At 45.2% G+C, this 19,110-nt stretch overlaps 1 protein-coding gene across 1 annotated transcript in view; it reads right to left on the bottom strand.

The window, feature by feature from the left end:
• The window catches only part of sgpp1b (sphingosine-1-phosphate phosphatase 1b), a 33,774-nt gene extending 16,265 nt beyond the window's left edge, over window positions 1-17,509 (bottom strand). Inside the window, exon 1 of the mRNA XM_026151428.1 lies at window positions 15,966-17,509. Coding sequence (XP_026007213.1) covers window positions 15,966-16,781 — 816 coding nt within the window. The 5' untranslated portion in view covers window positions 16,782-17,509. The remainder of the gene's footprint in view (window positions 1-15,965) is intronic.
• Window positions 17,510-19,110: the final 1,601 nt, after the last annotated feature.

The raw sequence follows: 19,110 nt of genomic DNA, 5'->3' as shown, positions 1-19,110 counted from the left end.
AGCTGTCACAGCACTTCAAAGAACCAGCTGTGGAACATTGGACTACTGTGAAACATGTTCTAAGGTACCTGAAACAATCAAAAGACAAGACATTGTGCTACAGGAAAAGTGACAAAGATTTGAGAGTACAAGGTCACAGTGACTCAGACTGGGCTGCGGATGTGACTGACAGGAGGAGTACTACAGGTTACTGCGTAAGCCTGAATGAAGGAGGTACTTTGGTGTCATGGCGAACAAAGAAGTAGCCAACTGTTGCCTTGTCAACTTGTGAAGCAGAGTACATAGCTTTGGCAGCAACAACACAAGAATGTTTGTACTTGACACAACTGTTGCAAAGCATGTATGAGCATCAAAAGAGACCGCCAAAGATTTTTGAGGACAATCAAGGGACTATTGCATTGGCAAAGAATCCTGTTAACAGACAGAGGTGTAAGCATATCGATATCAAATATCATTTTGTGAGATCAACAGTTAATGCTGGAAATTTGATATTGGAGTATTGTCCGACAGGTCTGATGGTGGCCGATGTTATGACAAAGCCAGCAACAAAGGGGAAGTTATTGAAGTTTGAGAAATATATGTTTGGAGTGTAAACAAATAGTAAAGAAAAACTGTTTCTTTTGGAATGCATGTAAAGCTGACAACGTGAGTGCAAGTGGGGGTGTTGAGCTAGTTAATAGGTATGCCCTCGTTGTCATCTGTTGTGATTTTATTTTGAAAGGATGCTTCCTGTTATGCTGCAGAGTGCACGCAAGAGTTCAATAATAAAAACTAAGTGTTGTTCCGGTGAAAAGCCGATGCCCCACGTGTGATTATTCCTCCGTCTAGACAATATAAGTATCTTCAATATTCATGCAGATTCCGCTGGAAGACCCGTCTCTGCTAACAGTATGCTCTCACTGCAAAGTAGGGCTGCCACAAACGATTATTTTGATAGTCGACTAGTCACCGATTATTTTTGCGATTAGTCGACTAATCAGATCATCATCCATTGGAGGTACAGCGTACAGCTTATTGCACCAGCAGCATCTGGTCTTATATAACTATCATTAGCTTACAGCTTGAAGTGTTTGTGCTAACTAAAAATAAAGACAAGATGGCAGTTTATTAATTTTTAATGAAATTTGCAGATTGTTTCGGTGAAGTTTAATAAACTCCTTGCTTTCTAAAATATAACAGGACACCGGAGTATATTCTCCAGCGTCTCACACTTCTGATAATCAGCTGTCTGCTTGACAGTTTTAGCTGTGCAAAAACTATAACTTTAATCTCAGCCAAACCGATTTACTCAGGAACAAATAAAATACTAAAGAAAGCCAAACAATAACATTTTTACGTTATCTAAGTGACTTATATATATGTTTAACCTGACTAGCGAAAGACGGCGGTGGGTTTGAAAACGATTTGCCGGGAGTCCGGTGTTCTCACGGCTCTAGTTAGCCTTGCCCCCGCCTAGCTAACGAGCTAGTGGGTAACAGACGTCTCCGAAAACGTCGGAGCGCTTTTGAAAATACGTGGTGTCTTGATAAACTGAGCAGATATTTGAGGTTTACACAGCTACATTCTCGCCTGAAAATATGTTAAATGTTTATTTTGTGACCCAGAAAGAATAATAAGAGTAAAGTTAAAACTAACTAGCTGCCGCCATTGTTGACAACTGCGCTGGGCTGCGCTATGAATTCTGGGACACAGCTTCTTCTTCTTCGGGGTTTAACGGCAGCTGGCATCCTTGTACATGCAGTGCTGCCATCTTCTGTTTCAGTCCGTTATTACACTCTTAAATCCTACTACTCATTCCTGCGTCCTTTGTGATCTTACAAAGCTTCAAACGATGCGTCGACTATTAAATTAGTCGTCGACGATTTTAATAGTCGACATAATCGTGACTAGTCGACTAATCGTGGCAGCCCTACTGCAAAGTATCATATGCATATATTTGTGTATATAATTGCGGTTCATCCCTATCTTTAGTGGGGTTTTTAATTTCCACGTAGGCTGTCAGAGGGCACAAGTTACTGTGTTTTTGATTATTTTTCATGACAACAGTATACTAACTAAACTTAAAGGCTAACCCTGCACACTAGAGATCAGTGGGTTTAAAATGAACCAAATGGCACACTAAAGCAAACCTTCTACTCACACTTATGACATTTGTGGAAACCAAGCAGGACTTATTTTTGTTATGCAGTGAACTTCACTAGCATCCTGTCAGCCGGTGATCGGCTGTGATCAGCTGATCACGGGGCCGGGGTTAAAAGAGAGACGCCACCCACCTGTTCGCCGCTCAGACATCAGTATCTTCTTGTCAGGAGCTCCGAAACTCTGCCGACGTCAGTCTCCGCCTGATTCAGCAACTGTGAGTGACAATCCCTTTCAATCCTTTTTCTCTTCCCGGCTCCGCTCGCTCTCTGTCTGTAACGACAGTTCCGAAGCCACGCTTCGTGCACTGGTCATTACTAGAATAACTGCGTGTCTGCTCCAAACCCACCGCTAGCCTTCGCCGCGCTTGGGTCTAGCCAGCACGCCACACGGGCACGCCGAATTACTGTGTGTGATCCGCCCGGCCGTGACAGGATGTCTGAGCCGCATATAGACCCAGCGGAATTCGAACGGCTGAAAGCCGAAGTGTTATATCTTCGCGGTGTGGTGGATCGGATGAGCACAAAGATGGAGTCTCTCACCGAAACTGTCCTCCAGCTTTCCTCTTCCGTCACCTCGCTGCAACGTCAGCCAGCGCCGGTGAGCGCTGAACCCCGGGAACAAGGATTGGACTACCAGATAAGTGGAACGGAGTAGACGGCCGGCCTGATGGGTTGCTCGCCACCTTAGACATGATGTTTGAATGTCAACCCACTAAATACGCCACTGCCCGTGCAAAAGTGGCGATGCTCACCTCTCTCTTGTCTGGCCAGGCTCAGGAATGGGCCGCAGCTCTCTACAACAATAAATCTGCAGCGTGTAATGACTATGCTCTGTTTGTGGAGGAGTTAAAAAAGACTTTCGTTCCCCCCAGCAGTGAAGTGGAAGTGGAGTCACAGCTGCTTCATCTACGCCAGGGCAGCCGACCAGTCTGTTACTTCGCCTCCCAATTCCGCACCCTGGCTGCTAAGCTTCAATGGGGAGATGCTTCTCTGCGCTCCATCTTTCTAGAGGGACTGGCTGATTACATCAGAGACGAGATGGCCGGCCGTGAGGCCCCAAAGACCTTGGATGAGGCCGTGGACCTTGCCCTGAAGATCGACCAACGTGTGATGTCGCGGCCTCGCCATGCCCCTCGGGCCTTAAAACCCTTCCAGCCTCAGCGGACCACGTCGTCGCGACCTCCTCCCCCCTCTGATGGAGCCACGGCTAGCCCAAGCAGCACATCCAGCGAGGAGCCCATGCAGCTGGGTGGACTCCCCAAGGAGGAGAAAGAGAGACGCTGGCGTGAGGGCCTCTGCGCCTACTGTGGATCAGCTCGACACCGTCGTCCCCAGTGCCCGCTACGGCCGGGAAACGACGACGCCAGGTAGACTGCGGGGGTGTCCCACCTGGCCCTTCCCACTCCTCCGATCCCTCTCGTTTTCTGTTACCGGTCACATTTCACCTGAAACACCAACAGCTCTCATCCGAAGCCCTCCTGGACACCGGAGCCGCTGAGAACTTCATCGACCAAAAACTAGCCTCTCGGCTTCGCATCCCATTGACCTCCGTCGACCGATTTCTCCCGGTGACCTCAGTAGACGGGCGACCACTCCAACCCTACCCGGTCCAGTTCCAGACCCAGCCAGTCCGCATGTCTGTCGGGGATCATCAGGAGGAGATCCGGTTTCTAGTAGTCTCGGCCTCTTCCTCTCCTCTCATCCTCGGATACCCCTGGTTCCGTCGACATGACCCCCACGTCTCCTGGTCTTCCTGCCAGATCCTGGACTGGGGTCCCCGGTGTTCACGCCGCTGCCTTCTCCTCCGGACTGGACAGGACTCAAAGTCAGAAGAGGCGTCACCCCCGGAGCCCATCGATCTGGATAGGATCCCTCCGGCTTACCATGACCTGTCCGAGGTCTTCAGTAAGAGGCGAGCCTCCGCTCTCCCTCCTCATCGCTCCTACGACATGGCCATCGAGCTCCTCCCGGGAGCAGTCCCTCCTCGTGGTCGCCTGTTCTCGCTGTCAACCGCAGAGAACAAAGCCATGGAGGAGTACGTCGCTGAGGCTCTCCAACAGGGCTTCATTCGCCCTTCTACCTCCCCTGCAGCTGCGGGGTTCTTCTTTGTAAAGAAGAAAGACGGCGGGCTTCGCCCCTGTATAGACTACCGAGGCTTGAATAAAATCACTGTTAAGAACCGCCATCCTCTTCCTCTGCTATCCACCGCGCTCGATTCCCTCTCCCAGGCCTGCATCTTCACCAAACTGGACCTACGCAGCGCTTACAATTTGGTGCGGATTAGAGAAGGGGACGAATGGAAGACGGCCTTCATCACCCCTAACGGGCACTGGGAGTATCTGGTGATGCCCTTCGGCCTCTGCAACAGCCCTGCTGTCTTCCAACACCTGATCAACGATGTCTTGCGGGACATGCTGGGCCGGTGGGTGTTTGCCTATCTGGATGACATCCTGATCTACTCCCGCACCGAAGTGGACCATATTCGCCATGTGCGGGCCGTGCTAAGCAGGCTGCTCGAGTACCAGCTGTTCTGCAAACTGGAAAAGTGTGCCTTCCATCAACGGTCCACTACCTTCCTGGGCTTCACCATCTCCTCCAATGGCCTGACCATGGACCCGCAAAAGCTCCAAGCCGTGACCCAGTGGCCTCAGCCTTCCAGCCTTAAGCAGCTGCAGAGCTTCCTGGGCTTTGCCAATTTTTATCGGCGCTTTATCCGCAATTTCAGCACCATTGTCGCGCCACTGACATCCCTCACTAAACCAGCTAACCTGCCCAGGCCCTTCTGCCTCCCCCCTGGTGCGAAACTGGCATTCCGAGACCTTATCCGTCGGTTTGCTACAGCTCCCGTCCTGCTCCACCCTGATCCTGCCGGAGATTTTGTGGTGGAGGTGGATGCCTCCGATGTTGGCGCTGGCGCCGTCCTCTCTCAACATGGCCCGGATGGAAAACTTCACCCGTGCTGCTATTTTTCAAGGAAATTCTCTGACACGCAGCGACGGTATGGTGTCGGCGACCGGGAACTCCTGGCCATCAAGTGGGCCTTGGAAGAATGGCGGCATTGGCTCCTGGGAGCGAAAGAACCATTTCTGATCTGGACTGATCACCAGAACCTGATCCATATTCGTTCTGCCAAGCAGCTCAACCCAAGGCAGGCCCGTTGGGCCTTATTCTTCGAACCGTACAACCTCCACCTCGCCTACCGCCCTGGCTCCAAGAACACCAAGGCAGACGCCCTCTCCAGGCAGTTCGCCCAGGACGACTTCACGTCAGACCCTGGACCTATCCTACCGTCTCATTGTTTCGCTGCCCCCCTTCGGTGGCCCTTGGAGGACTCTATCCGGGATGCCCTGACCGCCGAACCGCCTCCGCCGGAGACCCCAGCTGGGCGGCTCTATGTGCCATCCCGGTGCCGTCAGGAGGCCTTGCTCTGGGCTCACTCCTCCCCGCTCTCTGGTCACCCAGGGCCCGACAGAACCCTCCAGCTCCTCCGTCGTGCCTTCTGGTGGCCCTCCATGACTCGGGACGTCCGTGACTTCGTTTCCGCCTGTGACACCTGTGCTCGGGCCAAGTCCTCCACCCAGCCGCCCGCTGGCGACCTTCACCCTCTCCCGGTGCCGAGACGTCCCTGGTCCCATGTCGGCCTTGACTTTGTTACCGGCCTTCCATCTGTGGACGGTCTTGACACCATCCTCACCTTTGTGGACCGGTTTTCTAAGGCGGTGCACCTGGTCGCCCTGGCCAGCCTCCCCTCCGCCAAACGGACGGCCGAGCTCCTCCTGGACCATGTCGTCCGGCTTCACGGATTCCCCAAGGACATAGTCTCCGATCGGGGGCCACAGTTCACCGCCAGGTTCTGGAAGGCCTTCTGCCGCCTGATTGGAGCGTCTCCCAGCCTCTCGTCCGGCTATCACCCTCAGACCAATGGGCAGGTGGAACGGACCAATCAACAGTTGGGGCGCTTCTTACGGTGCTTCGTCTCCGCCCAACCGTCGCTATGGCCTCGTTACCTGGTGTGGGCTGAGTTGTCTCATAACCTTCACATCTCTTCCGCCACCGGTCTCTCGCCCTTTGAGGTCTGTCATGGATTTCAACCTCCTATCTTCAGCCATCAGGAAGCGGAGGTCGACGTGCCGGCTGCTGAACGGATGGTCCGCCGCTGTCGCCAGGCCTGGATCAAGGCGCGGGCTGCCATTTCCCGGGCCAACGCTCTGTACACCCGGCAGCATCGTCGCCGCCACCGCCCGGGTCAACCCTTCCGGCCGGGGGACCGCGTCTGGCTCTCCACAAAGCACCTACGGCTGCGCGGTGAGTCCAAGAAGCTCGCTCCCCGGTTCGTCGGCCCGTACGAAGTCACTGCCCGGCTCAACCCCGTGGCTTACCGTCTCCGGCTTCCGCCCGCCATGAAGGTCCATCCGGTTTTCCACGTCTCGCAGCTTAAGCGGCACGTCGCTTCCCCACTGGCGCCCCCCTCCCGGGCCCCGCCCCCGCCCAGGATCGTCGATGGGGGTCCTGTCTACGCTGTCCGTCGGATCTTGGACTCCCGTCCCCGGGGCCGGGGGGTCCAGTATTTGGTGGACTGGGCTGGCTACGGCCCTGATGAGCGCTCCTGGGTGCCGTCCCGCTTCATCTTGGATCCTTCCCTCATCTCGGATTTCCGTCGCCGCCGTCCTGGCCCGTCGGGTGCCGGTCCTCGGGGGGGGGGGGGGGGGGGGTCCTGTCAGCCGGTGATCGGCTGTGATCAGCTGATCACGGGGCCGGGGTTAAAAGAGAGACGCCACCCACCTGTTCGCCGCTCAGACATCAGTATCTTCTTGTCAGGAGCTCCGAAACTCTGCCGACGTCAGTCTCCGCCTGATTCAGCAACTGTGAGTGACAATCCCTTTCAATCCTTTTTCTCTTCCCGGCTCCGCTCGCTCTCTGTCTGTAACGACAGTTCCGAAGCCACGCTTCGTGCACTGGTCATTACTAGAATAACTGCGTGTCTGCTCCAAACCCACCGCTAGCCTTCGCCGCGCTTGGGTCTAGCCAGCACGCCACACGGGCACGCCGAATTACTGTGTGTGATCCGCCCGGCCGTGACACATCTAAATCATTGCTCTTAGTTTCCTCAGTCACGGTAGATAAAAATGGGAACCTCCTTGTGACCAGGAAACATCAGTGGTTGCCCGGTGATTGCACTGAATTCCTTTGCATTCAGCGACTGACAGCAAATAGTTGCAGTGACCAAGTGGTTTCCCAGAGGTTGAGCATGTAACACCCTCAAACACTTCTGAACTCAAGGCACTTGGACAAGCTACTAGGTTGGACACAACCTGTGTCCAAATTCAATTTATAAACACAGACATATTGCCAACTAATGCAACTGCAATTAATGTGAGTCAGTCTGGGTGATTGATGAGCGCAGCTCATCTGCAATGGGTCTCTCTGCAATAGGGGACTCGACTTAACAAGGCTGCCATCTGGTTGTACTCTGGTTACATTCCTATATATAAACAAGATTTCCAAGCAACTGTCATTTTGCACTTAAATCAATTACGTCAGTATTTATGGAGCAATTTCTGTTTCAGCTCTATGAGGTTCTTATTTGACTGAAAGTATTTTAATGTAAATATCTGTATGTAAACAGCAATTGATTTGCAACAGCTTTGTGGTTTTTGCCTATTTATCACACTTAATTGTAGTATTAACTTCAACTGATTCGATCATAAACTGACAGTAGATTCTTACTGCTCCTTCATGCACCAAAGCTGCAAAGAACTGACTTTGACTGTCTACAGATCTGGTTCCCATCTTTAAAGCAAATATTTAAATGGCAACAAGACTCAAGTTCATTGCACACTGTCACAATAATTTTGGATGTGTTCTGGTTTCCAAACACTGTTTTCTTTAGTGTTAACGGTGCACTGCTGCTGATACTCTATGCAGTAAGCAAAATGTAACTGAACTGAATAGCCATAGGTGGCAACATTGGTGACAATATCTCATCCAGCTTCAAATCAGAGCTGGACTAATGCCAATCTACTAATCCAGTATTTGGATGGATATTAGTCCAGTTCTGACTTGAGAAATACTACATCAGTAGATCCATAATTGTCAACATGCTACATTAGGATGCAGAACATTATACATTATAAACATATCAAAAACACCAAACACCTGCCTAACAGACACTGGGATTATATTTTAGCCATCCACATTCAGAGTGAGCAGTAGGCATCTTTCTTGAGGACAAAGTACAATATTGCACCAGAAAGGCGACTCTTTAAAGCATATCCTACATTTAGCAAGACTCCCGCGAGACTCTTCTACAGGTGTCTTTTTAACCAGTGAGTTTTCAATTATAAACTCTAAGACCTTTTTCAAGAATGGGGTCAGCGGCGAGGGAGGTTCTGGTTAAAAAATAAAGCGCCTTTATGTGTGTGGATTAGCTGTGAAGCCAAGTCAGATGCAGGAGCCTGACACACAGATTGACACTGAGACTGAGAAAAATCAGCTGAACTTCATGAGGGGGGCGGGGGCTGTGAGGACACCATCAAACACCGTTCTCTGGCTGCCCGTAAACACAAAACGTGTCTCTGGTTCATGTCTGCATATCCACTCTGGCCTCGTGTCTGTGACCACAGCAGTGGTGTGGCGGTTGCCTCATGTAAAGCTTTATGGACATGGTGAGCTTTCTTCTGTGGGTTGTGGTTCCCTGCACACTGCTTGCTGAGCCTCAGTGCTGAGTTTTCTCAGTATTCTCCCACATGACATATACTGTAAATATATAGGTCTACACACACACACACACACACACACACACACACACACACACACACACACACACACACACACACACACACATCCAAAACACACAGTTCCCAAGGTGTGCTGTGTTTGACTTAGAATAGTGCCAAGATGTAAACTGAACTGAGTGGAGGCTATGCACAAACCAAAGTTGTGAATGACATTCTCATGTTTGAACTATAACACCGCACTGTAGGACAGCCCTGACCTGATTAGTGATAATACGATTTATAGTGTTTAGTGTGGTTGCTAGAAACTGCAGCTTGAAACATTTGCAGTTCAAAGTGTCAACCAGAAAAACAAAGGCTTTAACAATGTGAGCTGCTGATCTGTTAAAGGAGATTTGGAATCTTTTGAAAGAAACTGTTGTTTTAGTTGCTCCCTTTTCATTTCTGACATATCAGACATAGTCCACGCTCAACTGATTACCCGATTTAGGAGCATCTATTTAACATATTTACATGACACATTTCTGAGGTGATGTCAGTCAGTAAAGGCACTTATACTCAAGTAGTTGCTAGATACTCTGAAAACCATACCTTTGGGTAACGCACTTTTGGGTTGAATACGATCCAAATAACATTTCAGAGATGGACAATGTCGAAGCGCAGGGTTCAGGTTAATATTGGAGAGAAAGACCTACAAGCTGGAAAAGGCTCGGCCACACCTTTGTATAAGCATAAACAATAAAAAAATGGACAGACTCACTGATAGGGAAAACATTAAACAGTAATAAACAAAGAAACAGTTACAGGCACTCCTCACTTTTATTATCAGTCAATCTTCCAATTCACTAAATCATAAACTCTTTCATCTATAAAATGATTCTCTCCTTTACTCCATTATTCATTTCATAAAAAACACTAAAACTAGTGAAAAGGCCCTTCTGCATTTTAAAGTTATGCGTTCTCATCAGAGTAAAAGAAAAGAATATTTCATCAATTTATCAGCCGTTTACCAACATAATTACAGTTTAATCAACTACATTGGGCAACTAAGCATCATCTAAAGCCTGAAGACTTCCAACTTACATTTATAGTCTCACTGGACACTTTGTTCCACACACCTGTTCAGCTGATTTTTAAATGCAAAAATCAAATTAGCCAATCACATTTCTACAACTCACTGCATCTAGGAACACAAACATGGTCAAGACAACCTACTGAACCTGATCAGAAGGGGGAAGAAATGGCCTGTATTTATATAGCGCTTTACTAGTCCCTAAGGACCCCAAAGCGCTTTACATATCCAGTCATCCACCCATTCGCAGCAGATGGCCGCCCCTCCCTGAGCCTGGTTCTGCCGGAGGTTTCTTCCTGTTAAAAGGGAGTTTTTCCTTCCCACTGTCGCCAAAGTGCTTGCTCATAGGGGGTCATATGATTGTTGGGTTTTTCTCTGTATCTATTAAGCGCCTTGAGGCGACTTTTGTTGTGATTTGGCGCTATATAAATAAAATTGAATTGAATTGAATTCACACACATTCACACACAAGAAAGGTGATTTAAGTGATTTTGAACAATGGCATAGTTGTTGGTGCCAGATGGCCTGGTGTGATCTGCAGACATCAACCGCCGCTTGGGTTTAGAGAACAGTCGAGAGTGCTTCAACTGATAAGAAGGATTGTGTCATTATAAGGAGTCATAATGACAGCATCAATATAAAGACTCACAAATGTCAGAAAACTACTGGAGAGATTGCAGAAACTATCAGGAATTGATGTAAGTGAAAGTAGTAGAAAAACACAAGGGACAAATATGTTTATGTTATGTGTCCCAGTTGAAAAAGCCTACAAGTCTTTCTCTTCATGCGTTTCTTCTTCCTCTCATCAGGAGTAGTGCTGTTTTGTTTTCGTTTGTGCCACACAGAAGGCCCCACAATCGATGAATCAGCACTATCAATCATATCATAATATATTTACGTGGCCAGTGAGCCCAGTATCAATTCTTACACCAAGTTTAAACAATTATAGTTCAAACCTGGTGATCATAATAAAATAATAAATACTTTTAATAAATAAATAAATGTATAATTTTATAATAAAAACATTATTATAAAAAAATAATAATTTTCAAAAAGATCATTGATACAGTTTATTAATTTCATTTGGTGAATAGCATTCCTTGTTTGATTTGTTTATTCCCTGACTTCCTGTCATTTTCCAAAAAGTGCAAAACAGCTTGTAAAGCTCAAGCTGCAGTTAGGAAATGCTATACTGTTAAACTCATTCATGCTGGCAGGAAAAGCTGCAATGCTCCCACCTTATGTTCCTGCTTGAAGACGGAAGTCTCACACAAAGCCTGTTGTTTGTGTTCTGAATCAACTGGACAACATCACAAAACTTGCTAACAGCCATTCACTAACTTCTGTAGTATATGCAGCACTCTTTTTCCACGGCTAATATTATAGCCTATTACAAATTCCACCATCAAACTACTTTGTTTCCCTTCAGTCATCCTCCTCCTTGCACTTTACTGTATTAATCCCCTCTCCGTGTCTCTAAACACTTCAGGGCTTTCTCTGTTTCGTGCCCTCTAGTCTAATTTTACTTAATCTCCTCTCATTCACTAGCTAATCTTTTCTCTTCTTCCTCGGCTCAACCTCATTCTCTTCTCTTCTCAAACTGCTTCTGTCCATTTCTTCATCAACTCCTTCAACTTTAATCTACAGTATCTTCCATAGCCCGACATCTGACTCGAGTTACTGTCTGAGCAGGAGGAGGGTGTCGGGATGGGAGGACTGAATGGCTGCGGTCCATCTAAATCCAAACATTCCTGCTCTGCTCAGACAAGTCGATCAGGGAAGCAGAAGGAAACTTCACAGAGAGGCTAGCAGCAAAGAACAACTGGAGGGATGCATGGGATAATGGTATTAACAACAACTCTGAATTGCAGAAACAAGCTATAAACCTTTGGGGCTTATTTTCCATAGTTTCTTTTTCCTTTTTAAACAGATTTCTGTAAAGTGATGACACCACCAAACGTCAGAGACAAGCCGATGCTCTTAATGAATCACATGTCACACTACACAACAGGGGAAATTACAGTAGCTGATTAGCTGGAAAATGACAAGATCTGTCTATATTAAGCTAGATTTTCTTGCTGTGTGATTAAGCGCCTGAAAATGTAACCAGATTTTTTTGTGGCTAAAATAGCAAAACTAACATGGCCAGACGGCTGTTGCCACCAGATGTCAAAACATCTAAAAGATGACAGCTTTGGACTTCACTTGACGTTCTGTAACACACACCAGACACACAACACAAACATTAGTGTGAAAAAATTCTTCTTCATACACCAACTGAGAACCAGCTTGCATAATTTTCAGAAATTTACAAGCCTGGAAAATTTCAGTGTTCGGCCTTTTAAACCCCCAGTTAAGGGAACACTGAGGAGAAAACAAATACATGAATCTGATTCAAAAAGTGAGACAGAGGTCAACATCTTATCTGGTGTTGCACACACGCGAGTCAGCGGTTTGTATTGTTTGGTGCTGAATAGAGTTTGGCTTGTTCAGAGCGTGTAGTGTGAAAGAAGTTTTTCAAACTTCTTACACGTTTCAAATTTAGGCTGTCAAACACAAAGAGAGCTGTAGTGACAATAAAGATAAAAGCAGAGTCCCAGACACTAAATCAGTCTTATCTCAGTTGTTCACTGGAAGGTCAAGGGGCCAGCTCTCCTGCTCCGGCTCAGACAGAGAGGCTGAGTGTACTAACTCTGCTGTGATTTCAACCTCAAAAGACAGCAATCCCAATCCCACCTATTTCACTTTACAAATCTTCACATTTCTCTCTGTAAATGACCCACACCACAGAATATACTGTCCAAGGTTTGTGGTTAATGATTATTTTCATTATCAGTTAGGCTGCTGATTATTTTCTCAATTATTTCATCTATAAAATGTCAGCAAAAAGTTTTTCAGGTCACATCTTCAGATTTTTTTAACCTACAGTCCAAACCAAAACTTTCAGTTTAGCGTCACATATGACAAAGAAAATCCTCACTGACCACAGCCAGAGTAGGATTTAGTGACGAGTCCGTGCAGAGCAGTTCCCTTGAGCAATACTGCCTTAGACATGCAGTTAAATGTAGATAAGCAGTCCTGCAATCAGCAAGAACCACTTCAGATAAATGTACTTCATCCTGTCATTTCACCTTGGTAAATATAGTGTGCAGCAGAGCTAATGGTGAGAGTTTTTCATATACACTGGTATTTTTGTTTATATTAATAAAACAGAAGAGCTCATCTTTGTAACATGTAGATAACCACTGTCAGCAAAAAACAGCTCTCGGTAATCAAAAAGCAGGCTATGCAAATCAACCTATCATATCCTGTTCACTGGAATAGGCAGATGTCTTTAGCAAGAACCACTTCAGATAAATGTACTTCATCCTGTCATTTCACCTTTATGTCCTATGTTAATAGTTAATCATTTGAGAACAACAACAACTAGTATACTTATAGAAAATCAGCAGCAGCTATAGATATATCATTCAGAGATTAATCAGCTGTTCAAAGGATTCTTTAGTCTTGTTTTGTTGATCGGCTCATTAGATAATTGCTCAGTGGTAATTGCACTTGACTTTCAGGTTACACTTTTTCATATTTATCGGAGAACCATAAAAAAAAGTTTAAAAAAGTAGAAATTAGAAAAGTTTCTGTCGCTAACAAAAATGCCTGCTAAAATCTTGTCGAGTGTCTTTTCTCTTTTTTTTAAATGAATCAAACAGTCGTCCCACAGCTTGTCGAGCATGTTCCTCACTGTGTGGATGCACAGTAAGACAACAGAAGTGGACTCACCGACTGAGGTTTTGTTTTGTTTTTTTACAGACTGGACAGAATGTGGTGTTGTTCCTCCAGGCTGAATAGGAGGAGATGAAGGAAACAATAACAGAAATGGCTTGTTAAAACAGAATTTCAGCATTAATGTTATTCGAATGATTTTGGAGCATTTTAAAATGTTTTTAAAATTTTAACAATGCCAAAAAACAGAAAGCTGAATATGGGCTTTCAGCTAATTATCATCAGTTGTGTAACTACTGATCTGCATAACTGATGCTGCTGACAAGGGACTTACATTATCACGTTACCTTTTGCCAACTTCCTCACTTTTGCAATAATCATCTAAGTATTAAAACGATTATTCCAAAGTCACAGAATTGTTAAAAGACTATTAACAGTCACAGAATTTCCCAAAATCCAAGATGGGCAATTCTAAAACATTAGCTGCTTATTTTATCCAACCAGCAGAGTAATATCAGAGAAAATTAACAAATATCACGTCATCAAAACTGGTAATGGGCTTTCTGGGCTTTCTTTTTAGCTGTGTTTGGAGTGTTCTCCTCCATAGGGCAGTCAATTGTAGTCAGGCTTTCAGTCTTTGCTGTAACTATAGCAAGCATGATTTCATGCAGTAAATTACCCAGTCAAGAGTCAGCTTTTGTCTTCATGCAGCTTCCATAGTCACCCCACAGCTGCTGTCACTATATCCACTGACCCAACAGCTCATTAATTGTTAATGATGGCACTTCAGAAGACTGACTTCAGAGGGCAAAGTCTCAGTGACATTGTAGAAAAGACTGCCACGTGGTCAAATGGGTTGCGAATAGCAAAAGGGTGCATGGTCAGGTGATTACATGGAGGATCATAGGTCTGACATCAAATTACAGACATGTATAAAATAAGGACATAGCTCCCAGGTCTAGAAAGTGAAGCTAATGGCAAAGTGCCTTCAACATGCATTCAATGTGTTAGACAGGTGGGGGCTTTGTGGTAGTAAAAAGAAATCTGATTGAACAGAAATCTATGGGGAGATGGCTTTCAACGCTCATGATCTAGACCTTTAGTAAACATATTCTTGATGTGTTTATGAGCTCCACTGCTAGTTTTAGTTCTTACGGAGTACAATATTATGTCCATTTTGACAATTATGGTGCCCATTCGAGTCAAAAGGAACTAAGCGCTGTATACTTTAGGGTACGCCTATCTTATAATTGACAATTTGCTAAAATATGAGCATGCTGCGTCTCAGTTTCAGCTGAATTGTTGGTTTTGCAGGTTAAACTTAACTGTGGACAATTTTCACTATTTCCTAAACTTGGACCCAACTAATGGAATAAATCCACAAATTTGGGCTCATTACATACACATCGGTATTTGTACGTATGTGGTAAAAAACAAAATGCCAGCGGGAGTATCTGAAGCTCTGCTATTTTGCCATGATCTCACAACTTAGAATATGATATGATCCAGTGTCTTCATTGTAAATTCTTAGTTTGTGAAACACTTTGCTGCTTTAAATACTACATAAATCCATTTTCTTCTGCTTATCCATGTTTATCCGATCCCTGCTGAGGCAACAGGCAGGGTACACCCTGGATAGTTTGGCAGTTTGTCACAGGGCTAACACAGAGAGACAAAAGATACAACCCCACTGCCTGCATGTGTTTGGACTGTGGGAGGAACTGGGAGTTTCTGGAGGGAAAGCAAGTAATTAATAATAGTTTAGATTTGAGTAAAGCTGTTGCACTGTAGTGCAAATAAAAATATATTAATAAACAGTATATAAAAAATTTGAATGTATATAATTAAAAAAATTAAATGTTGGTAATCAAGTAATAAGCAGATATGTTGTATAATTTAACAAAAGCTACAGAAATGAAATTGTTTTTTCATCTTCTTTTGACACAAAACTCCTTTTAATAAAATATTAGATATATTACGCCTGTAAAGAGTCGTGTCTGCAGCTGGTGTGCGTGCAGTTTCCACGGTTGCAACAGAGTACATTAAATGAGGGGTGAAGATTCGATTTTACCCACGTGGCAGAGTTTCTGTCACTCCACCTGCGTTTCCTGTGCTCTCAAATGAACCCTAACGATTTCACTTGCGTATAAGGAAAATATGCTGTCAAAATATTATAAAATATGACAAAGCCAACTTCCTTCGTCTTTTTCACTGAAATTAAGAGGAAGTGGCTCCAAACAACTTCTCTTATATCCAACGGCGTGACATCCAGTTTGTGTGTGTGAAAAGGGACTTTACCTCCCAACGGCCGTAGGTCATGAAGTACAGGGCGAAGGGGATGGCTGTGCCGGACATGGCGTGCGTGGACGGCATGCTGTACTCGGAGTTGTAAAACACCTCCACTTTGACCACAGGCGGTGAGGCCGGTCGGGACCAGCCGAGCACATCCTTGGTACACTGTCCCAGGTACATGACCCAGACCCACACCATGATCAGTCGCCTGCTGACGAAGGCTTCCACGTTCCACGTTATGAATGGGAAGAAAGTGATGTAGAAAGTCTCGTTTCCCAGCTCGGTTCCGAAAGTGAAGAGATAGTACAAGAAGCGGTTGTCGATCAGGAACTCCTGCCCGCCGTCGCCCGTTAGAGAATTCTTGCGGAGTGGCTTTACCTTGCTGCTTCCTGGGGGACCCAAGACTCCTCCGACCTGGCTCTCCTCACAATTGGCTGCCCGGGATAAATCTTGCGCGGACCCGCTGCGGACGCCCACACCAACCCTCTCTCCCCCGGCGGTCGCCGCAGACACCGCTGTCCCGTTCTGTGACGGGGTTTCACCTTCATCTTTAAAATTATTAGCAACGTTAGAGTCCGCAATCCTTCTCCGAAGCTTCGCTGACGCCGTTTGCATTTTCTCTCCTTCCCCAGCTCCTACATTGGACAAGTTTTCTCCGGCGACGCGATGATGACAAGCGCCGTTGTTGTGCGAGTGAGCCCGGTCCGCTACCTTGCTGCTGCTGGTGGTCGTAAACGTGCCCCGTACCCCGCAAATGTTCTGAAAGCGGGCGACAAGGTGAGGATCCTGGAGGCAGTGGCATAGCTCTTTCATTTTCTCCATGTTTTAATTCCCTCTGACGACTCCGAAGTAGCCGAAGAAACGCGTACTCCGTTACTTTCTCCGAACTGTGGATGCTAGCTCCCGGCTAACGTTAGCGAGCTAACCCGTACATTATGGCAGAGTGGCACTCAAAGGTGAACCCTTGAAGCATTTGCAAACGGTAGAAAAATATGACAACAACTTGAGTCGTTTTAAAATAAGAAATTCCGTTTTCAGTTGAACCGTATCGGATATAAAGAACCGGAGGGCTCCTGCCGTTTGTCTGAGCCTGGATGCGATAAACGTTCCGCTATGTGCAACTGTCAGATACACGAGAGGTCCGTGGAACGCGCCTTCCCCGTTGCCTTCAGGTGCTGCATGAAATGTCACAATTCTTTCCCCAGTCAACTTCAGAACGTACAGAGATTTAGGACCAAAGTCGAGATCGCACAGCCACTGAAGTAACAGGAAGCCGCTTAGATCGCCTTAGATGCAGTAATCAGGACGTTGATTGACAATGAGCAGTTAGAATTTTACCGTTTAATTTGACCGTTTACCGGGTGTAAATTGCCACGTGTGTACTGAAAAGTGTGATATATCAGTGGCTATAATAAAATGCATTTTTAAATAAAGCAAAGCGCTGGGAATCTGCCAAGAAGAAAAGGAGACCACGATCAGTCAAACAGAGGCTACACATATATCACAATAGATGTTTTTTTCTTTTTAAAGTCTAGAAATACTGGATCATATTTAGTTTGTGTATTTAATAATTATGTAAAAAATATCTTAAAGTGAAATATGCGTTTATAACTCAGTCATTGCTTTGTGGGTGCAGAAACGTAACTGCTATCCAGTTCATAAAGGCTTGAAATTAAATTGTGTAAAGTTCTAGTTTACAGACCGTAATATTTAAAAGTTGTGCTTTATCAAATGACGTAATTATGTTCTGTTACAAACTCTCTGCAGAGGTGACGGTTGCTGATGTGAGGTTGTAAAGTCTGTCTTTGTTAGGAGCACTTGAAAGCAACGGTGGTTCCGGCGCGCACGCACAACATTCAACGGAACTGAAAACGTCATGGCGTGACGTGACCGCGCTTTGTTGATAGAGAGGTCGAAATATTAAAAAATGAAACAAAAATGTCACATTACATACTTTATTTGATAATCAATCACATGAAAAAAGTTTAACGGCCCTTTTTCAAAATAGTTTCTTAAATACAGACTATTCATATTCATCAAAATATAAATTCTTGATTTAAAATATCAAGCTTTTCTTTAATAGTTGCCTTTAGTTTGTCATTGTTGTTTTACCTTATTTTCCTTTATTTTTCCATTTAAGTGATTGTTATCAAGATGCACATTGCAAAAATCAGTAAAACTCCTGGATAGACACTGAACACACGAAAAGACACAGAAGAAGGATGGATAATTAATCGCTGTTGTCATACAGCAAGTAAGTCAGCTTTATAAAGCACCAATGTGCCGTGTTAAATAACCTATTTTCTGACCACTTTAGCAAAACTCGGTCCTCTGTGAAAACACTACTGGTGCTGGAACCATAGTAAGAAAAAAATGGAATGCAACATCAAGTTAAAGGCCTTCTGGTCTCTGAAATCCAGCATTAAAACACCACGAGGCTGAAATGCATTCACAAAAGCAATATTTGGTATCAGAAAAAAAGTATTTTGACTTCATAGAACTGACAAAAAAATATTTCCTCCTTTTTACATAGCAAAAGAAAAAAAACTTTTATATTTAGGTATTTACTGCCACTAGCATTATCTCTCTTTATTATACATATATGTATAATCTGGGATATTTAGACTATGCAGACTACATGTTGGTGGTATGGTAATAATAGTGTTTGCCAACAGTTATAACTCATTTGAAAACGTGTTAAATGTTTGCTATATTGTATGTTTCAGCAGATGTTATAATCGTTGATAAATCTCTTTACATCTATAGTGGGTTATAATCTGTATATAACATCTATTAATGCTAAATCAGAATGAGGTTTAAAGTAAGCATTCCTCTGTTTTCTTATTTGAACACAGACTACTAATAAATGCTTTGAGATAATTTTTTTCCACCAGCAGGGGGCAGCAAAGTGCTGCAAAATGAAAACATAATCACGGGACATCGACCACAGAGAGAAAACAGTCTTCCCACAGGCAGTAAACGCACCCGGGGGAATGAGTGCCTTGAGTTCTTCATAGCATTAGAATTCACACGATCCAGGGAATGTTACACAGAATATTTCATAAATCACACAGTAGCATAAAAAGATAACAGAAGCAAATCAGCAAATATTCTCCACGCAAGCCAAGGTGCATCAAAAGTAGCCAGCAGT

The sequence above is a fragment of the Astatotilapia calliptera genome, chromosome 19 (genome assembly GCF_900246225.1).
Source record: "Astatotilapia calliptera chromosome 19, fAstCal1.2, whole genome shotgun sequence".
In the NCBI taxonomy this organism is placed as follows: Eukaryota; Metazoa; Chordata; class Actinopteri; order Cichliformes; family Cichlidae; genus Astatotilapia; species Astatotilapia calliptera.
This window is presented reverse-complemented; position numbering and strand designations above follow the sequence as displayed.